The 16,965-nt window shown below is 33.6% G+C and overlaps 3 protein-coding genes and 1 long non-coding RNA gene across 11 annotated transcripts; 2 read left to right on the forward strand and 2 right to left on the reverse strand.

Annotated features, from left to right (window-relative positions):
- Window positions 1-671: 671 nt before the first annotated feature.
- LOC103832960 (putative two-component response regulator ARR19) lies at window positions 672-9,109 on the reverse strand. Its single transcript, XM_009109068.3, has 5 exons — window positions 2,473-9,109; window positions 2,217-2,369; window positions 1,623-2,117; window positions 1,447-1,532; window positions 672-1,352 (listed from the first exon to the last, which is right to left on the reverse strand). Exons 1-5 carry the CDS (start codon window positions 2,774-2,776, stop codon window positions 915-917), a joined length of 1,476 nt encoding a protein of 491 aa, XP_009107316.2. The 5' UTR covers window positions 2,777-9,109; the 3' UTR covers window positions 672-914.
- A 290-nt stretch (window positions 9,110-9,399) lies between these two features.
- LOC103832962 (serine/threonine-protein kinase ATG1t) lies at window positions 9,400-13,303 on the forward strand. 8 transcript variants are annotated; one of them, XR_004450319.1, is made up of 7 exons: window positions 9,400-9,966; window positions 10,036-10,094; window positions 10,513-10,577; window positions 10,668-10,761; window positions 10,836-10,899; window positions 10,990-11,101; window positions 12,999-13,303. XR_004450319.1 is itself a non-coding variant. In XM_033277481.1 (7 exons), exons 1-7 carry the CDS (start codon window positions 9,627-9,629, stop codon window positions 13,040-13,042), a joined length of 795 nt encoding a protein of 264 aa, XP_033133372.1. In that variant the 5' UTR covers window positions 9,400-9,626; the 3' UTR covers window positions 13,043-13,303. The 8 variants fall into 8 exon arrangements, 5 of the variants coding, with proteins under 5 accessions (XP_033133372.1, XP_009107318.1, XP_033133374.1 ...); XR_004450318.1 differs by lacking the exon at window positions 12,999-13,303 and adding an exon at window positions 12,202-12,475; XR_004450320.1 differs by lacking the exon at window positions 12,999-13,303 and adding an exon at window positions 11,827-11,917.
- On the reverse strand, window positions 11,116-12,006 carry LOC103832961. The gene is made up of 2 exons (XM_009109069.3): window positions 11,819-12,006; window positions 11,116-11,413 (listed from the first exon to the last, which is right to left on the reverse strand). The coding sequence occupies exons 1-2, from the start codon at window positions 11,931-11,933 to the stop codon at window positions 11,151-11,153; spliced, it is 378 nt and encodes a 125-aa protein (XP_009107317.1). The 5' UTR covers window positions 11,934-12,006; the 3' UTR covers window positions 11,116-11,150.
- A 581-nt stretch (window positions 13,304-13,884) lies between the features above and the next one.
- Window positions 13,885-14,986, forward strand: LOC117127325. The gene is made up of 3 exons (XR_004450258.1): window positions 13,885-13,942; window positions 14,397-14,478; window positions 14,777-14,986. It is a non-coding gene; the product is annotated as an uncharacterized LOC117127325 (long non-coding RNA).
- The last annotated feature ends 1,979 nt before the right edge of the window (window positions 14,987-16,965 follow it).

The following is a 16,965-nucleotide window of genomic DNA, read 5'->3' on the forward strand; positions in this document are numbered from 1 at the left end:
TGGATACCCGAATATATCCGAAACAGAATTATATATCTAAATATATTAATTATTTTTAGAAAATGTATATTAAGAACATCCAAAATATATAAGATAGTTTTAAATTGTCCAAAATACTTGAAAATATATACAAATAGTCAAAAATAAATGTTAAAAATAGCTAAAATATACTTAAAACACCAAAAATACTTGAAATATCTATTGATTATCTATCAAAAAATTCAAACCAAACCAATTTATAAGTTAAGTTAGGTATTTTTATATATGTTCTCCAAATTTATATGTAATATATTATTTTGTTTATAGATTTTGAGAAATTTAAAGTGTATATTGAATTTTAAAATTTTAAATATAATTTAAATAGATTATCTAAACCCGAACCGAGCCCGAAAAGATCCGAACCGAACCCGAAAAGATCCGAACCGAACCCGAATCGAAATTTAAAAATACCTGAATGGGGCCGAATTGTTTGACTCCGAAAATCCGAAACCCGAATTGATTCGAACCGAATCCGAATAGATACCCGAACGCCTACCTATGCAGAGCCATTGACATTTAAATTAGCCAGAGTAATTATACATTTGATAATGTGCTCTGGTTTATGAATTAAAAGAACTTGCAGGCATCTCAATTTATAAACTATATAATAAAATCTATTAAAAGAAAAAATATTCATAAATCAAAAGTTTATTAAAAAAAAAGCATTTCATACATATGATACCCTGATTTACTGATATACATATTACCAGTAACAGATACTTTGTAATTAGTCTCATATAATAATAGCTAAACTTCTTGCAACGCACAAGACATGCTAGTTTTCCCTTATGTCACTTGATTATTCCCTCACAATCTTGAATTTTTCTAGAAACCAAATAATCTCCTACAAAGACCGTCTTAAAGAGAAGCTCATATCAGTTACTGAAATTGTAGCCATCGAATAGAAACTCGTTTGGATAGTACGGCAGACTTGGATAAATATTTGGTTCGAGATCCGTTAAACCAATGCTATTATAAGCTTGTTGAGGTTCATTTCTCATCATGTAATTCATCATCTGATTAGAAAGCTGATATTGTCGTTGTTGATGCTGCTGCTGGAGATGGTGATCATTTTCCGAGTAGGGAAAACCATGCATATTATTGGTCACGAACTGGTTGTTGTTTATTGCCAAGTAACCATTTTGATATTGATTGTCCTGGACCGGGTAAACAGCTGGACCATTCCTAAGGGACGTTGGTGCTATGAAACCATTGTTCATACCTAAGAAAGGTGAAGGTCTACTCAAACTAGACCAACCAGTCTCTGGAAACTGTTGAGGAATTTTGGTCTCCTCAAGACTAAGACGATATTTCTGCACGAGAACACAATTGATGTAGAACTTGCGTTATTCATATATGCAGAATCCTAGTTTAATTGTCACAATATATAATAGTTTTTCTTTGAACCTGAAGATGACTGGACACATTGTTTCTAGTGAGTCCTTCGATATTCATGTCATGCAAGCATTTGAGAAGTACCTTTGGACTAGCTTCTGCTTTTGCATTAAAAAAAAAAGATTAGTAAATAGAAGAGAAATAATAAAGAAATTGAATGACTAGAGATTTTAGAATAGTTAGATTACTTTTAGGCCCACCAACTATATCGATGGCTTCGAGAAATTTCTGTTGAAGATCTCCAGTCCACGAAATCCGCGGTCTCTTCAAATCTCTCTCTTTTTTCTTGTCGATGCTTTGTTCATAGTTGTAATTTCTTACGCTCCTGGAATCGTCGTCGTCTTGGTCTGAACCGTTACTCTTAACCAAATGTGATTGCATTGGTTGAGTTTCTTCTATACATATCATTGTCTGTTTCTGTGTTGCTTTCTCTTCTATCTTATCGATGCTCTCCTCACTATCATCTTGGTCTACGGTCACGGAATCATCTTTCTCTTGCTTGGAATAGTCACCATGAACCACAACAGGTGGAACTAAACCGGGTTTAGACATCATCCTCTTGCGTACAATGTGTTGCCATATGGTGGCTATGATCTCTTTTCTAACGGGTTTCATAACACAGTGACATGCACCATGTACCATTGCGTTCATCACCGATTCTGTTTGATCGTCACCAGACATAACTACACAAAGATTAAATAAATTATTATATTTCTATCGAATTAAGAGAATTTTGTTTATAATAGTTCGGAAAATAAAACTCTAATGTGCGATATACATACTTACTACAGGAAGATCCATCTTTGAACCAATGATTGCGAGAGCTTGGAGTCCATTAATTCCAGGCATATGATAATCCCAAATCACAATATTAATCTCATGTTTACACTTTGTCAGAAACGCAATAGCTTCTTCCGCGTCCGCATAAGCCGTCACTGGATAACGACAAAACACATAAGTATAAACCCTAAACCCTAACTTTAACAACTCTTTATTAAATCGCTAAATTTATACATACATATGTAAGAAGAGAGTTACCATGATAGGCGCAGCGTTCCATGATTTCTTTCATATCAAGTAAAGTGCTGAGATTGGCGTCGACAACAAGAACATTAGTACTCGGCGGAAATTCATTAAGAGGAGAGTTGATTTCAGAAGTTTCTTGCTGCAGAAAGAGAGCTTTATCTCCATCCTCGGTTATATGGGCTATAGACATTAGAAAATTTACTTTTGTAGACGTTTGGATGAAAGCCAGGGATGTATGTATGCTAGCTAGAAGATGTGTCTTATTACAAGGAAGAATGAAGCTTTTTATATTACAAAAATTGGATTTTGTCATCATGAAATTTTGACATGTGTCAAAAAGAAATCTATTAAAATTGGTTGTTAATTGATGTACATAGTATTATGTAATAAAAATGGAATGTGAGATTTATGGTAGATTACAATGAAAGAAAATTGAGTAACTACAAAGAAATAGTACAAGCTGTCAAGCAAACTTTTCCATTTTTATTGAATTTTATGAAAAAGATCCCAAAATGAAACATGTACTATTTGACTTTCCTCTCTTTGCACATTTGACTTTCTGACTATGTTTTTTCTTTCTAAAAATATATACTATAGATATGTATGAATATGACTGTTTCAATATGACCACAAATCCAAGGGGGTGTTTTATATGAATTTTTAGTAAGGAATTTTTTATTACCGTAACAGAGTTTCATTCCAAACTGGACTTCTAATTATACCGACATTTTTACCCGAACCTGGAAATCCAAACCAAAATCGATGAAAATAAAGGTTTGCTTTGGGTTCGGGTCTGTATTGTATATGCGATCTCGGTTCGAATCTAGGTCTTACCCGAGTATATGCCATCTTAGGTACCCCATATACGATAACAGTTTTTTGGACCCTACTATATGTACTGATACGATAGCAATACTTGGATGATGTTATTAGCTTAATTACGATTCATATTCCATGCTATGATAGGTCTTTCTACAATAGAAATCATATATTAATGTATATGTAACATACAATTGAATTAAAATATAAGTTAAATTACTCCAAATTTAAAATTAAAATTACTCCAAATTTAAAATTAAAATTGAATTAAATTTATTAATTGAAATCAATTTTTTGTAAATTGAATAAACCTAAATTTACAATTAAAATTAAACCAGAATTAAAAAAAACTAAGTAAACCAGAACATTAAATCAATAACTAATTAACCAAAATCTAAACCTCATTAACCAAACCCTAATTAACTCTAAACCTAATATCTCTGCTGCCGCCTCCCTCCTCCTTTGCCGCTTTCTTCTCAATGTCTTCCTCTATTCTGTCTCTATTTCCGGCACCATCGATGGACGACCGGGACAAGTTCGAGACCGGTGATGACAGGGGCAAGTTCGAGACCTTTGACGATGGGAGGAGATGTCTCCTCTGCTCACGATCACCAGCTCTGCTCACGACCACCGCCTCTTGCTCATGACCACCTCCTTTACCAAGACAAAATAAATCAGATTAAAAACATATAAAACTTTAAAATATAGTGTTAGGGATTAGTTTTTCGAATATAAAATTTATGTTTTGGAGTTTATAATTAATTAAATTTAGTGTTATAATATAAGGTTTGGATTATGGGGTTTGGGATTTAGAGTGAAAATTGAGAATAAAATTTGAAAAATTGGATTTGTAACTTATGTGTTAAGATTTGGTGTTTAAGTTGGAAAATATTAGTTTTACTGCGTAGCTTTATAATTTATGGTACAATACATATGGTTTGAAGTATATTTGGGGTTTGGAGAATAGGGTTTGGAGTTTAGATATAGTTTAAAATTTTCTAAATCATCTACGATAGCAGTTCAGTAAAATGTGTTATAACAATATGCTATCAATGTAGACTTTTTTGTAGTATGGAGTTTTGTTACATTTTGGGTGGGTACTAAATATACCCAAACCAAACTATATCAAAAAAATGGAATAGCTTACGGTTCTAACAATTTAGACATGAACCGACTTGGAGCTGATAGACTAGTATGTTTCATGAACATGGAGTCTTCCTGCATGTGTGAAGGAGGTCATGGCCTGAGCCAATAAGTAGACTTGTGGGCGTGCTATAAAGAGTAGATACCTTTTTGTGGTTTATAGTAATTATGAAGATCAGCCTATTATGACCATGTCGCTGAAGATGATCTTTTGGGTATATCTTGTTGCCTTGGTAGTTGTCGAATCGATGAACTTTTAAGTTGGACGAATTGGCCAATTTTCTTTACTATTACAAACCTCATATTTATAGTATAAGTGGTCTTTCTCTTAGGATTGTGAAATATTCATATAACCTTGATGCAATCCAGGATGAACCAACCCTAGATGAACCTGATGATGAGCCTGAATGGATGCAACTGTCAAGTGATTATGAAGAAGATGATATAGACCAGAACCAAACCAAAGATGTGTCTCTCTCGGCTCAAACTGAAGATAACCAGAAGAAGGATCCATTTGCAATCTATGTTGGACCTATTACAAGATCCAAGTCCAAGAAACGTATTCAGAAGATGGTGTGCATTATTCAGAACATAGATATTGAGGATCAGCTACTGGACCGAGGAAAGACTAGCTCAACCGCCTACAATCACTTTTCGGTCTCTTAGAAGTATCAAATCAATTCACTACTTTTCTACCTACGGTTTTAAAGTGGGCACTTTAGAAAGATGCCTTGAGCAATTCGGAGCTATAGGGATTTTGGCAGCGTCAAAGTGGGCACTTTGGAAACCCACCACCTAAACCACTCTTTTCTTTTCCCTCAGTACTCATGCACGACTTTTTATGTTCCCTAGGTGCTCATGCACGAAGTTGACTTGTCTTTCCTTTTAAACTTTGTTTTGTTTCAGATCGGAACTTAATCATCATTTTTATCAAAAAATCTTTTCTCTTTTGGTGATTCATTTGTCCTCTCAACAACTTGATTGTGAGGTGTTTGAACCCAAAAAAATCAACAAGCTCTCAATCTGACTGGTGTGTCAAATCCAGAGTGAAAGAGTGAAGAATCTGATGTCTTTTCCGCAACACTAAGTGTTTCAATCTATCAAATTCCTTCAACCCAACCATCCATAAACCCTAATTCGACCATCAAACCAGTATCCATCGAAAACCCCATCTTTCAATCTGTCACCGAGTAGATCCAACCAAAATCAGAGTGGAAATCCCTGGGAAAGGTTTTAGATGTCCTGAGAAAGAAGTATTGTTTGCTAACTTTAAAAAGTGCTCTTTTGGAACAAATAACCTTGTCTTTTTAGGTTTTTTTTGTGACTTCTCAGGGTATACAGGTGGATGAAGAGAATGTGAAAGCCATAAGGGATTGGCTAACTCCTAAAACCGTGGGAGAAGTAAGAAGCTTTCATGGTTTAGCTGGATTCTATAGGAGGTTTGTGAAGGCCTTTAGAACCACTGATGCACCTCTCACTGAAGTGATAAAAAAAACTGTGGGATTCACTTGGGGTCCAGCCAAGAAGAGACTTTCAATCTGCTGAAAGGGAAGTTGACTAATGCACCACTACTTATGCTTCCTGATTTTGTAAAAACTTTTGAAATAGAGTGTGATGCTTCTGGTGTAGGTATTCAAGCAGTTATGGTGCAAGAGAAGAAACCCATTGCTTATTTCAGTGAAAAACTTGGAGGTGCAACTCTGAACTATCCAACCTATGACAAAAAACTCTATGTCTTGATCCGAGCACTCCAGACTTTGCAACACTATCTCTGGCCAAAGGAGTTTGTCATTCACACTGATCATGAGTCCTTGAAACATTTGAAGGGTCAACAAAAGCTTAACAAAAGACATGCCAAATGGGTGGAGTTTCTGGAAACATTTTCTTATGTCATTCAGTACAAACAAGGTAAGGAGAACGTGGTTGCTGATGCCCTTTCTCAGAGGTACACTCTTCTCTCTACTTTGGAAACTCAACTCCTCGGTTTTGAACATATTAAGTCCTACTATGCAACTGATAATGATTTCAATGAAGTTTATGTTAAGTGTGATGAGGTTGCTGTAGAAAAACATTTCAAAAATGATGGCTTTCTGTTTTATGAATCAAAACTGTGTGTTCCTAACTGTTCTTTGAGAGATCTCTTTGTCAGAGAAGCACATGTAGGAGCATTGATGGGTCACTTCGGCATTGACAAAACTTTGAAGAGTTTGCAGCATCACTTCTACTGGCCGAGAATGAGAAAAGATGTGGAGAAGCTTTGTAATCAGTGTGTTACTTGCAAACAAGCCAAAGCAACAAGCCAAAGCAACAAACCAAACCAAAGGTATGTATATGCCTCTGCCTATTCCGTCTGAACCATGGGTAGATATCTCAATGTATTTTTTCTTCGATTGCCTAGAACTAGGAAGGGAAGAGATTCCATCTTTGTTGTGGCTGATAGATTTTCTAAGATGGCTCATTTCATTCCATGTCACAAAACTGATGACGCTTCTTTGATTGCTGATTTGTTTTTTAGAGATGTGGTTAGATTGCATGGAATTCCTAGGTACATTGTGACTGATAGAGATACTAAGTTCTTGAGTCATTTCTAGAAAACATTGTGAGCTAAACTTGGAACCAAATTGTTGTTTTCTACTACTTGTCATCCTCAGACTGATGGACAGTAGTTAACAAATCTCTGTCTACTCTCTTGCGTGCAATCATTAAAAAGAATCTTAAAACTTGGGAATATTGTTTGCCTCATTTTCAATTTGCATACAACAATTCAGTTCATAGGGCTACTAAGTTTTCTTCATTCCAGATTGTTTATGGATTTAGTCCATTGACTTCTTTGGATATGTTGTCTCTACCCTTGAAAGAACAAACTAACCTTGATGGTAAGCAGAATGCCGAATTTGTTGTGTCTTTGCATAAACATGTCAAGAAATACATTGAAGCAACAACAAAGTAGTATGAGAAGTAAGCCAACAAAGGGAGGCGTGAGCTGATCTTTAACCCTGGAGAGATTTGGTCTGGATACACCTCAGGAAAGATAGATTTCCAAATGAAAGAAAATCCAAACTGATGAAAAGAAGAGATGGTCCATTCAAAGTAATTGAAAGAATCAACACCAATTCCTACAAGATTGATCTTCAAGGTAAGTATACTGTGAGTTCATCTTTCAATGTATCTGACTTGGCTCTTTTTCATGTCGATCACTTGGATTTGAGGACAAATCCTTTCAAAGGAGGAGAGGATGATGCAATCCAGGATGAACCAACCCTAGAGGAACCTGATGAGCCTGAATGGATGCAACTGTCAAGTGATTATGAAGAAGATGATATTGACCAGAACCAAACAAAAGATGTGTTTCTCTCGCCTCAAAGTGAAGATAACCAGAAGAAGGATCCATTTGCAATCTCGGTTGGACCTATTAGAAGATCCAAGTCCAAGAAGCTTATTCAGGAGATGGCGTGCATTATTCAGAACATAGATATGGAGGATCAGCTACTGGGCCGAGCAAACACTAGCTCAACCGCCTACAATCACTTTTCGGTCTCTTAGAAGTATCAAATCAATTCTCTACTTTTCTACCTACGGTTTCAAAGTGGGAACTTTAGAAAGCCTCCTTAAACACTTCAGAGCTATAGGGATTTCGACAGCTTCAAAGTGGGCATTTTGGAAACCCACCACCTAAACCACTCTTTTTTTCCTCGGTATTCATGCACGACTTTTTATGTTCCCTAGGTGTTCATGCACAAATTTGACTTGTCTTTCCTTTAATTTTTTTTTTCAGATCTGAACTTAATCATCATTTTTTTTATCAAAAACTCTTTTCTTCTTTGGTGATTCATTTGTTTTCTCAACAACTTGATTGTGAAGTGTGTGAACCTAAAACAATCAACAAGCTCTCAATCTGACTGGTGTCTCAAAACCAGAGTGAGAGAGTGAGAAATCTGAGGTTTTTTCCGCAACCCTCAGTGTTTCAATCTATCAAATCTCTTCAACCCAACCATCCATAAACCCTAATTCGACCATCAAACCAATATCCATAAAAAAATCTCTCTTTCAATATGTCACCGAGTAGATCCAACCAAAACCAGAGTGGAAATCCTTGGGAAAAATTCATTACTTAGATAATATATATTTGCTTTTCTCTTAGTTTAAGAAAGATTTTCATTTTATCCTTATGTAAGAGGAATCGCTTGACCTGGAACCCGGAAGGCAGAGGCAAGAAGCAAGTGTCCCGCTGTTAACTAGTGGTATTATTCATGGATAATTTTATTTCTAACACTAATACCAAAGATATATATATGTATATTAAAAAAAAAAGAGAAATTTCATATAATAGTCATTTTTAGTTTCTTTTCACTAAAATAACCTACAAAAAAATGACCAAATGAAATTTTATTATAAGGTAAATATATAATAGTCATTTTTTCGAGGGTGTTTTAATTTTTGGATTCTTTTTTTTTCATCTCTACTTCTGGCACTAAAACACACACAAGGAATGTTGGAACTTTTTGAGCCCATGTCTAACTCTCTATTATCCGATGAGTATGATATTGTCCACTTTGAACCTAAAAAACTACCCGCATGAATTTACTTTTGAATTTTTTTTCAACAGGCGTCGTAGTTATCAGAGCCGAACGTCTTATTATTATTAGATACTACTGGTCTAAACTTCCAATAAGACGTTGTTTGATATCTTGGAAATTTGACAGATTATACTACTAATTTGAAGTGGTGGCTCGATTGAATGCTTATGGCTCGACCAGCAACGGATCTTAGGCGAGTTACTACTCCACAACAAAGGACTTAGAGAGAAAACTTCGACGAGATTTTGCCATCTCTAATCAATAGTTAAAAGTTTGGTAACCACGTCCTTTCTCGCCAAAAATTTTGAATGCTTGGTTTTCTCTCTAACAATAACTACCACATTAAAAAGTTGAAACACGAAGATAAATGATACTTGACCCTCTTTAACCTACATATATCACTTTGTGGGTTGATATAAAGCCTGATAATTGTATCCGAACTTTCCTAACCAAATCAACTTTCCGGTTTAGGTTCGGTTCTGTTTTCTGAACCGCTTTCGGTTCGATTCCTTTTAATCTTCTTCTCATAATCGCATACTTGAAACGACGTCGTAACAACGTTTTTTTGTGTCTCTTTTTGTTAGAAGAAGCGATGGAATCTTTGCCGGAAGGAGATAGTGATGATCTATGGTAACGATGGATGAATACAAAGCGAAATCGAAGCTGAGCGAGAGCTCAACCTCCACCGTCTGGCTAGCGAAGCACATGTTAACCGGAGAAGAAGCGGTGATGAAGTGTTTCGATCTCTCGAAGCTCAATCACAATCTCAGAATCTGTTTGGAAAACGAGCTCGATTTTCTATCTTCCGTCGATCACCCCAACATCATCCGCCTCCTCCGAGTTCTCCAGGAGAAGGACTTACTCATCATGATTCTCGAGTATTGCGACGGTGGAACTCTATCTTCGTACATCAAGCGTCACGGGAGAGTTCAAGAACATATCGCCAGAAGATTCATGAAGCAAATTGGTATCTATTGCTTTATAAAATTCACGGTGATGATATTTGATTCTTATGGAGTTTGAATCTTGGATGCAGGAGCTGGTTTAGAAATCATTCATGATAATCACATCATCCATAGGGATCTTAAACCAGAGGTACTGTTACATTGGTATCAATTGGAGATTACAGATTAATACAAAGATTTTCTTAATCAGTTGGAGAAAAATGAACTCTACATATATTAACCATTAAAAGTTTGGGGGCCGAGGCGAATGTTTCATTAGGCTAAGCAGAGTATATGATTTGTGACATAAGTGTTGTTCGTTTGGTTGCATCGGCGTCAATTTTTTTAATAAAAATCTGTTCGTTTCATTGACGCCGGTACTGCGTCTGCGTCTAAACGCTGCGTCCTCGCGTCGATCGCCGAAAAATTCTGCGTCTGCGATTAAAACTGCATCGGCGTCGGTGTCTACGAAACTAACAACAACTATTTTCATTGATGCCGACACTGACGCCGACGCCGAAAACTGCGGCAACCAAACGAACATGACTATAATGTTTTGATTGGAACAGAACATTTTACTAGCTGGATCAGGTGATGAATCGGTGTTGAAGATAGCTGATTTTAGTCTATCAAGGTAATTTTAGAGAACAATGCTAATGTTATAGCATTTGAGGTGTTGTTATTGTGATAAAGATCCTTTTTTTTATGTTCATGTTGAAAGCAGAAAGCTGCTTCCGGGAAAGTATCTAGAGACAGTGTGTGGTTCTCCGTTTTACATGGCTCCTGAAGTTCTTCAGTTTCAGAGATACAATGAAAAGGTGAGATTATGCTCCTATTGAATCTCTTGGTGTTCAAGATGGCAAGCAATGGAGGCTCATGGGAAACATTGTAGGCTGACATGTGGAGCGTAGGAGCAATTCTTTTCGAGCTTCTTCATGGCTATCCACCTTTCAGTGGTAGGAACAATGTTCAGGTGAGATCTTGATTTGGTTTAGGATTCTTTTGATCCAAAAGCTTGAAACCTTTTTTTTTACCATTGACCATAGGTTTTAAGGAACATCAAATCTAGTTTATCTTGTCCTTTCTCTCGGTCCATTGTTCAGCAGTTGCATCCAGATTGCATCGACGTATGTTCAAGGCTGCTTTCTACTAACCCAGGTACATAAAAAAAAATCGCCCATTTTTTGGTTTATATATCGCTGCATATTCAGTTAGGAATGGCAATTGGGACAACCCGCCCCGCCGTGGCCCGCCCCGCTGCGGTCTCTATCTCTGGCGGATCTTTGCGGGTCAGCCCGCCGTAACCCGCGGTTCCCAAACCTCTACCCAAACCCGCCCCGCTTGCTATATAGGACTTTGCGGTCCGGCCCGCGGGTAGTGAAAATGCTGTCCTCATTTCTTTGTTGTTGCTTGACTCGTGTGGTGGTGGTTCATGTGTGTCTAATTTTGTAGTAAAGCTTCTCAGCACATCTAGTGACATTAAAAAAAAAAGATAAGAAGGTTGGTTGTCAAGCTTTTTAATGAGACCAAACAAGTGGTATACAATGGGTGCATACCTCTCACAAGTTACGAGTTTTTTATAACCATCATCATCAAGCAACTTATAAGACAAATGACAATTAACAGTAAAACTTTAAAACAATTAACCGTAAAACTTTAAAACTGATAACTTCTTATCACTAAAGTCTACAACCATCATGTTTCAAGTCAAGTAGTCAAGTCAAACAAAGCAAACGAACTCTTGAACTCAATACTGTAACTTAGTAGCAGATTGTAAATTTGTAATCTAATTACAGTATAGAATGGCGAGTGATATAAATAACATGCAAAGATTTAACTTTAACTCGTGTCTACTGAGAGGAAGAAATCATATACCTGTATAGATGGTAGATGGTGGTAGATCGAGGAAGAGGTGATGAAGATAAGGCTCAGTGGTGACTTTAGTCGACGAGTGGAAGAGAAGGTTCAGAATTGCCTCCACAGTCGCCATTTCTCACCTTTTTCGTCGGTTAGCAGAACACCAAACGTCTCTGGTGAAGAAGACACGCGGGTCTCGAATGCCCCGCAAACCCGCGTCGACCCGCCCCGCATTGGCCCATACCCGAAATTGACCAACCCGCAAGACCCGCAATATCTCGGGCCTAAGATATCTAAGCCCAAACCCGCCCCGCAGTGGGACTTTACGGGCTTAGCCCGCGGGCTAAGGTCCCAATTGCCATCCCTATATTCAGTTCTTTGTTTACCGTATTGTTCTGCAGTTACGCGGCTCTCGTTTGATGAATTCTACAAACACAAGTTCTTAAGTATCTGATGATGTACATGAGGTAAAAAGAAGATGAAGTCTTTTGTAAAGAGTGTCAAGTTTTCTAGAATCCTTGTTTAGAATTTGTGACTTTTCTTGGTTTTTGGCTCTCATATAGTTTGATGATGTAATGCTTAATGAAATGATTAAGTTTTACCCTTGTGGTAAATATCTCCGGAATGAGTAAAAATTAAGACTTCTTTGATGATATGAGCAATTTATATCTCACCTTCTCATTGAGCCATTAGTCATGACTTGTGCTTTTGAGAGTTTAAGAGGTGAATCATTCTCAAACACATCGTCACTATTTGATGTTATATGAAACGGGTATTGGGGCTGAAATGAAGACAAGTATCGCTGGGTTCAGGATCTAGTCTCGAGTTAAAGTTGTGATTGTTGAGGACATAACTCACGATAAAGCATGGGAACATACCTAAAGATTCCCAAAGCCTGTAACTTTATGAAGCACCAGAAGCTTAGTGGTTGATCTTCACTCAAGGTACTTGTAATAGAGAGATCACTACACTATTGTTTGTTATAAGTTATAACCAAGTTGTGATTACTCTTGGACGTTTGGTTTCATGATGAGCTATCTATGTCTTTGTTGATCCGTAACTGTATTTGCTTCATTGTGTTCTCGTTAACAAATTTACCAAAACTAATGATAAGTTTGAATGTGTTAAGTTTAGAGTTTTAAAAGTTATTAACGGATTTAGTTCAAAAAATCTAGCTGATTTATTTTGTTATTTGTAGACAAGTATAAACAAAGAAAAGCTTGGAAAGAAGTCGCTGGTTAAGGCGTGTGCCTGCTAAAGTACATGGGATTTTCCCGCGAGACCCAACGACTCTGCTGTTTCGCGCTTATTTGAACTTTTATCTGCATAGCTGACTTTTGACAAGGTTGACCAGAAGTCAACAACCGAGCAAACTTTGCTCGTTGCAAATAACAAAGGGTGAAGTCCTTTGAACTTTTTTACCACTGTAATTGCAACCGCTGTTTTCTTTTGTGAACTACAACTAGATGAATGTCATTGAAAACGTTTTGATTCTCTCTCAAATCGAGTAATCTCCTGGTGATTCGATCTCACTTTCAACTCAATTTGTTTTTTTTTGTTTTTAGTGCAAACCACCTCAATTTGTTCTTAGACTTTTGACGAATGCAATGTTAACGTAATTGATTCACTTCATATCTGATTTAAATCTAAGATTCTCAGTTTGAACAAATGTGGAATCTTTCTGTAATATTGATTTTGTGAAGACCAGGTCCCAAGAAAGAGGCTGGTGTCATGTTGTACTATGATCAAGAGGTTGGTGTCATGCTGTATTTTTAAATAATTTTCTTAAACGCAATTATTTTTGGAAAGTTTTTCATTTTTGAGAAATATTGTAGATTTGAGTTTGTGATTTAGAAATTAGGATAACAAGAATATTTTATTGGGTAGATGAGTATTCTTTAAGAAATTTTCATCAATATGTTGTATTTTAAAAATTGGTATTTTTGAAAAATTTTCATTTTATTGAGAAATATTGTAGATTTGAGTTTGTGATTTAAAAATTAGGATAACAAGAATATTTGTGGATAGATGAGTATTTTTTTTTAAGTATTTTCATCAATATGTTATATTTTTAAATAATTTTTTTAAAAACTGCTATTTTTGAAAAGTTTTTCATTTTTTTGAGAAATATTGTAGATTTGGGTTTGTGATTTAGAAATTAGGATAACAAGAATATTTTTGGATAGATGAGTCTAAGAACTTTTCATCAATATGTTGTATTTTTAAGTAGCTTTCTTAAAAAATGCTATTTTTGGAAAGTTTACATTTTATGAGAAATTTGTAGATTTGGGTTTGTAATTTAGAAATTAGGATAAAAAGAATATTCGTGGATAGATGAGTATCCTTTCAGAATTTTTCATCAATATGTTGTATTTTTAAATAATTTTCTTTAAAACTGCTATTTTTTAAAAAATTTTCATTTTTTTGAGAAATATTTTAAATTTGGGTTTGCGATTTAGATATTAGGATAAAAGAATATTTGTGGATAGATGAGTATCATTTAAGAATTTTTCATCAATATGTTGTATTTTTAAATAATTTTCTTAAAAACTGCTATTTATTTTTAAAGTTTTACATTTTTTGAGAAATATTGTAGAATTGGGTTTGTGATTTAGAAATTATGATAACAAGAATATTTTTGGATAGATGAGTATTCTTTAAGAATTTTTCATCAATATGTTGTATTTTTAAATAATTTTCTTAAAAACTTCTATTATTGTAAAGTTTTTCAATTTTTTGAGAAATAGTGTAGGTTTGGGTTTGTGATTTTCATCAATAGGATAACAAGAATATTTGTTGACAGATGAGTATTCTTTTAGAGTTTTTCATGAATAGTTTGTATTTTTTAATAATTTTCTTAAAACCTGTTATTTTTGGAAAGTTTTCATTTTTTTAAGAAATATAATATATTTGAGTTTAGGATAACAAAAATTTTTGTGGATAGCTGAGTATTCTTTATGAATTTTTCATGAATAGGTTGAATTTTTAAATAATTTTCTTAAAACCAGCTATTTTTGGAAAGTTTTCATTTTTTTTGAGAAATATTGTAGATTTGAGTTTATCATTTAGAAATTAGGATAACAAGAATTTTATGGATAGATGAGTATTCTTTCATAATTTTCATCAATATGTTGTATTTTAAAATAATTTTCTTAAAAACTGCTATTATTTGAAAGTTTTTATTTTCTGAGAAATATTGTATATTTGGCTTTGTGATTTAGAAATTAGGATAACAAGAATTTATGGATAGATGAATATTCTTTCAGATTTTTTCATCAATAGGTTGTATTTTTGAATAATTTTCTTAAAAAGCTATTTTTGGAAAGTTTCATTTTTTGAGAAATACTGTAGATTTGCGTTTTGTGATTTAGAAATTATGATAAACAGAATATTTGTGGATAGATAAGTATTTTTTAGAGTTTTTCATGAATAAGTTGTATTTTTAAATAATTTTATTTAAAACTGCTATTTTTGGATAGTTTTCAATCTTTAGAGAAATTTTATAGATTTGAGTTTTTTTATTTAGAAATTTGGATAACAAGAATTTTTGTGGATAGTTGAGTACTTTTTTAGAGTTTTTCATGAATACGTTGTATTTGTAAATATTTTTTTTAAAAAACTGCTATTTTTGTAAAAATGTTTTTTAAAAATTTTAAATTTATTCACTTCAAAAACCTTTGTATAAGCTAGTGCTATTTTGTTTAGAAAGCTATGAGCCTAAATATAACTTTGAGAAGAAAAAGAAAGCATTATCTACTCCCAAACCATATCTCCATGGTCTTCTCATATTTACTTCCAACTTTCTTTCTCAAGGAGAATATTCTGTTTCGAACCAACCTATCGAGATTGTTGAGACGCTGAGCAGGGGATTGAGGAGCATCTCCTACTCTTCGAGAGTTTGGAAATGTTTTAATTTATTAGAGAAATACTGCAGATTGGAGTTTATAATTTAGAAATTAGGATAACAAAAAATTTTGTGCCTAGTTGAGTATTTTTTTCACAGTTTTTCATCAATAGGTTGAATTTTTAAATAATTTTCTTAAAATTTGGTATTTTTGAAAAGTTTTCATTTTATTGAGAAATATTGTAGACATCGGTCTGTAATTTAGAAATTAGGATAACAACAATATATGTGGATAGATGAGTATTCTTTAAGTATTTTTTATCAACATATTGTATTTTTAAATAATTTTTTTAAAAACTGCTATTTTTGGAAAGTTTTTTATTTTTTTGAGAAATATTGTAGATTTGAGTTTGTGATTTATAATTTAGGATAACAAGAATATTTTTGGATAGATGAGTATTCTTTAAGAACTTTTCATCAATATGTTGTATTTTTAAATAATTTTCTTACAAACTGCTATTTTTGGAAAGTTTACATTTTTGAGAAATTTGTAGATTTGGGTTTGTGATTTAGAAATAAGGATAACAAGAATATTTGTGGATAGATGAGTATCTTTTAAGAATTTTTCATCAATATGTTGTATTTTAAAATAATTTTCTTAAAAAACTTCTATTTTTTAAAAGTTTTTCATTTTTTGAGAAATATTTTAAATTTGGATTTGCGATTTAGATATTAGGATAAAAACAATATTAGTGGATAGATGAGTATCCTTTAAGAATTTTTCATCAATATGTTGTATTTTTACATAATTTTCTTAAAAACTGTATTTTAAAAAGTTTTTCATTTTTTTGAAAAATATTTTAAATTTTCGTTAGCGATTTAGATATTAGGATAACAAGAATATTTGTGGATAGTTGAGTATTCTTTTACAATTTTTCATCTATAGATTGTATTTTTAAATAATTTTCTTAAAAATTGGTATTTTTGAAAAGTTTTCATTTTATTGAGAAATATTGTAGATTTAGGTTTGCGATTTAGATATTAGGATAACAAGAATATTTGTGGATAGATGAGTATCTTTTAAGAATTTTTCATCAAATATGTTGTATTTTAAAATAATTTTCTTAAAAACTGCTATTTTTGGAAAGTTTTTCATTTTTGTGAGAAATATTGTAGATTTGGATTATATCCTATTTTATCAATTTTATAATAATATCTATCATTTTAAAATAAAAATGTTATATTGAACAAAATATGATAAAATTATTTTAAATTGATAAGTTAACATATTTTATTTTCATAAATATAAAATATTTATGCG

Source organism: Brassica rapa, chromosome A08 (assembly GCF_000309985.2).
Source record: "Brassica rapa cultivar Chiifu-401-42 chromosome A08, CAAS_Brap_v3.01, whole genome shotgun sequence".
Lineage (NCBI taxonomy): Eukaryota > Viridiplantae > Streptophyta > Magnoliopsida > Brassicales > Brassicaceae > Brassica > Brassica rapa.

Excerpts from the sequence above, each read along its gene's own strand:
- LOC103832961 (XM_009109069.3), bottom strand. The coding sequence starts at position 11,933 with ATGGCGACTGTGGAGGCAATTCTGAACCTTCTCTTCCACTCGTCGACT. Across the intron at positions 11,414-11,818 it reads ACCATCTACCATCTATACAG|ATGTGCTGAGAAGCTTTACT; the intron begins GTATATGATTTC and ends TAATGTCACTAG.
- LOC103832962 (XM_009109070.3), top strand. The coding sequence starts at position 9,627 with ATGGTAACGATGGATGAATACAAAGCGAAATCGAAGCTGAGCGAGAGC. Across the intron at positions 10,917-10,989 it reads GTGGTAGGAACAATGTTCAG|GTTTTAAGGAACATCAAATC; the intron begins GTGAGATCTTGA and ends CATTGACCATAG. Across the intron at positions 11,102-12,201 it reads GCTGCTTTCTACTAACCCAG|TTACGCGGCTCTCGTTTGAT; the intron begins GTACATAAAAAA and ends ATTGTTCTGCAG.
- LOC103832960 (XM_009109068.3), bottom strand. The coding sequence starts at position 2,776 with ATGATGACAAAATCCAATTTTTGTAATATAAAAAGCTTCATTCTTCCT. Across the intron at positions 2,370-2,472 it reads GGAACGCTGCGCCTATCATG|TGACGGCTTATGCGGACGCG; the intron begins GTAACTCTCTTC and ends GTCGTTATCCAG. Across the intron at positions 2,118-2,216 it reads GATGGATCTTCCTGTAGTAA|TTATGTCTGGTGACGATCAA; the intron begins GTATGTATATCG and ends ATCTTTGTGTAG.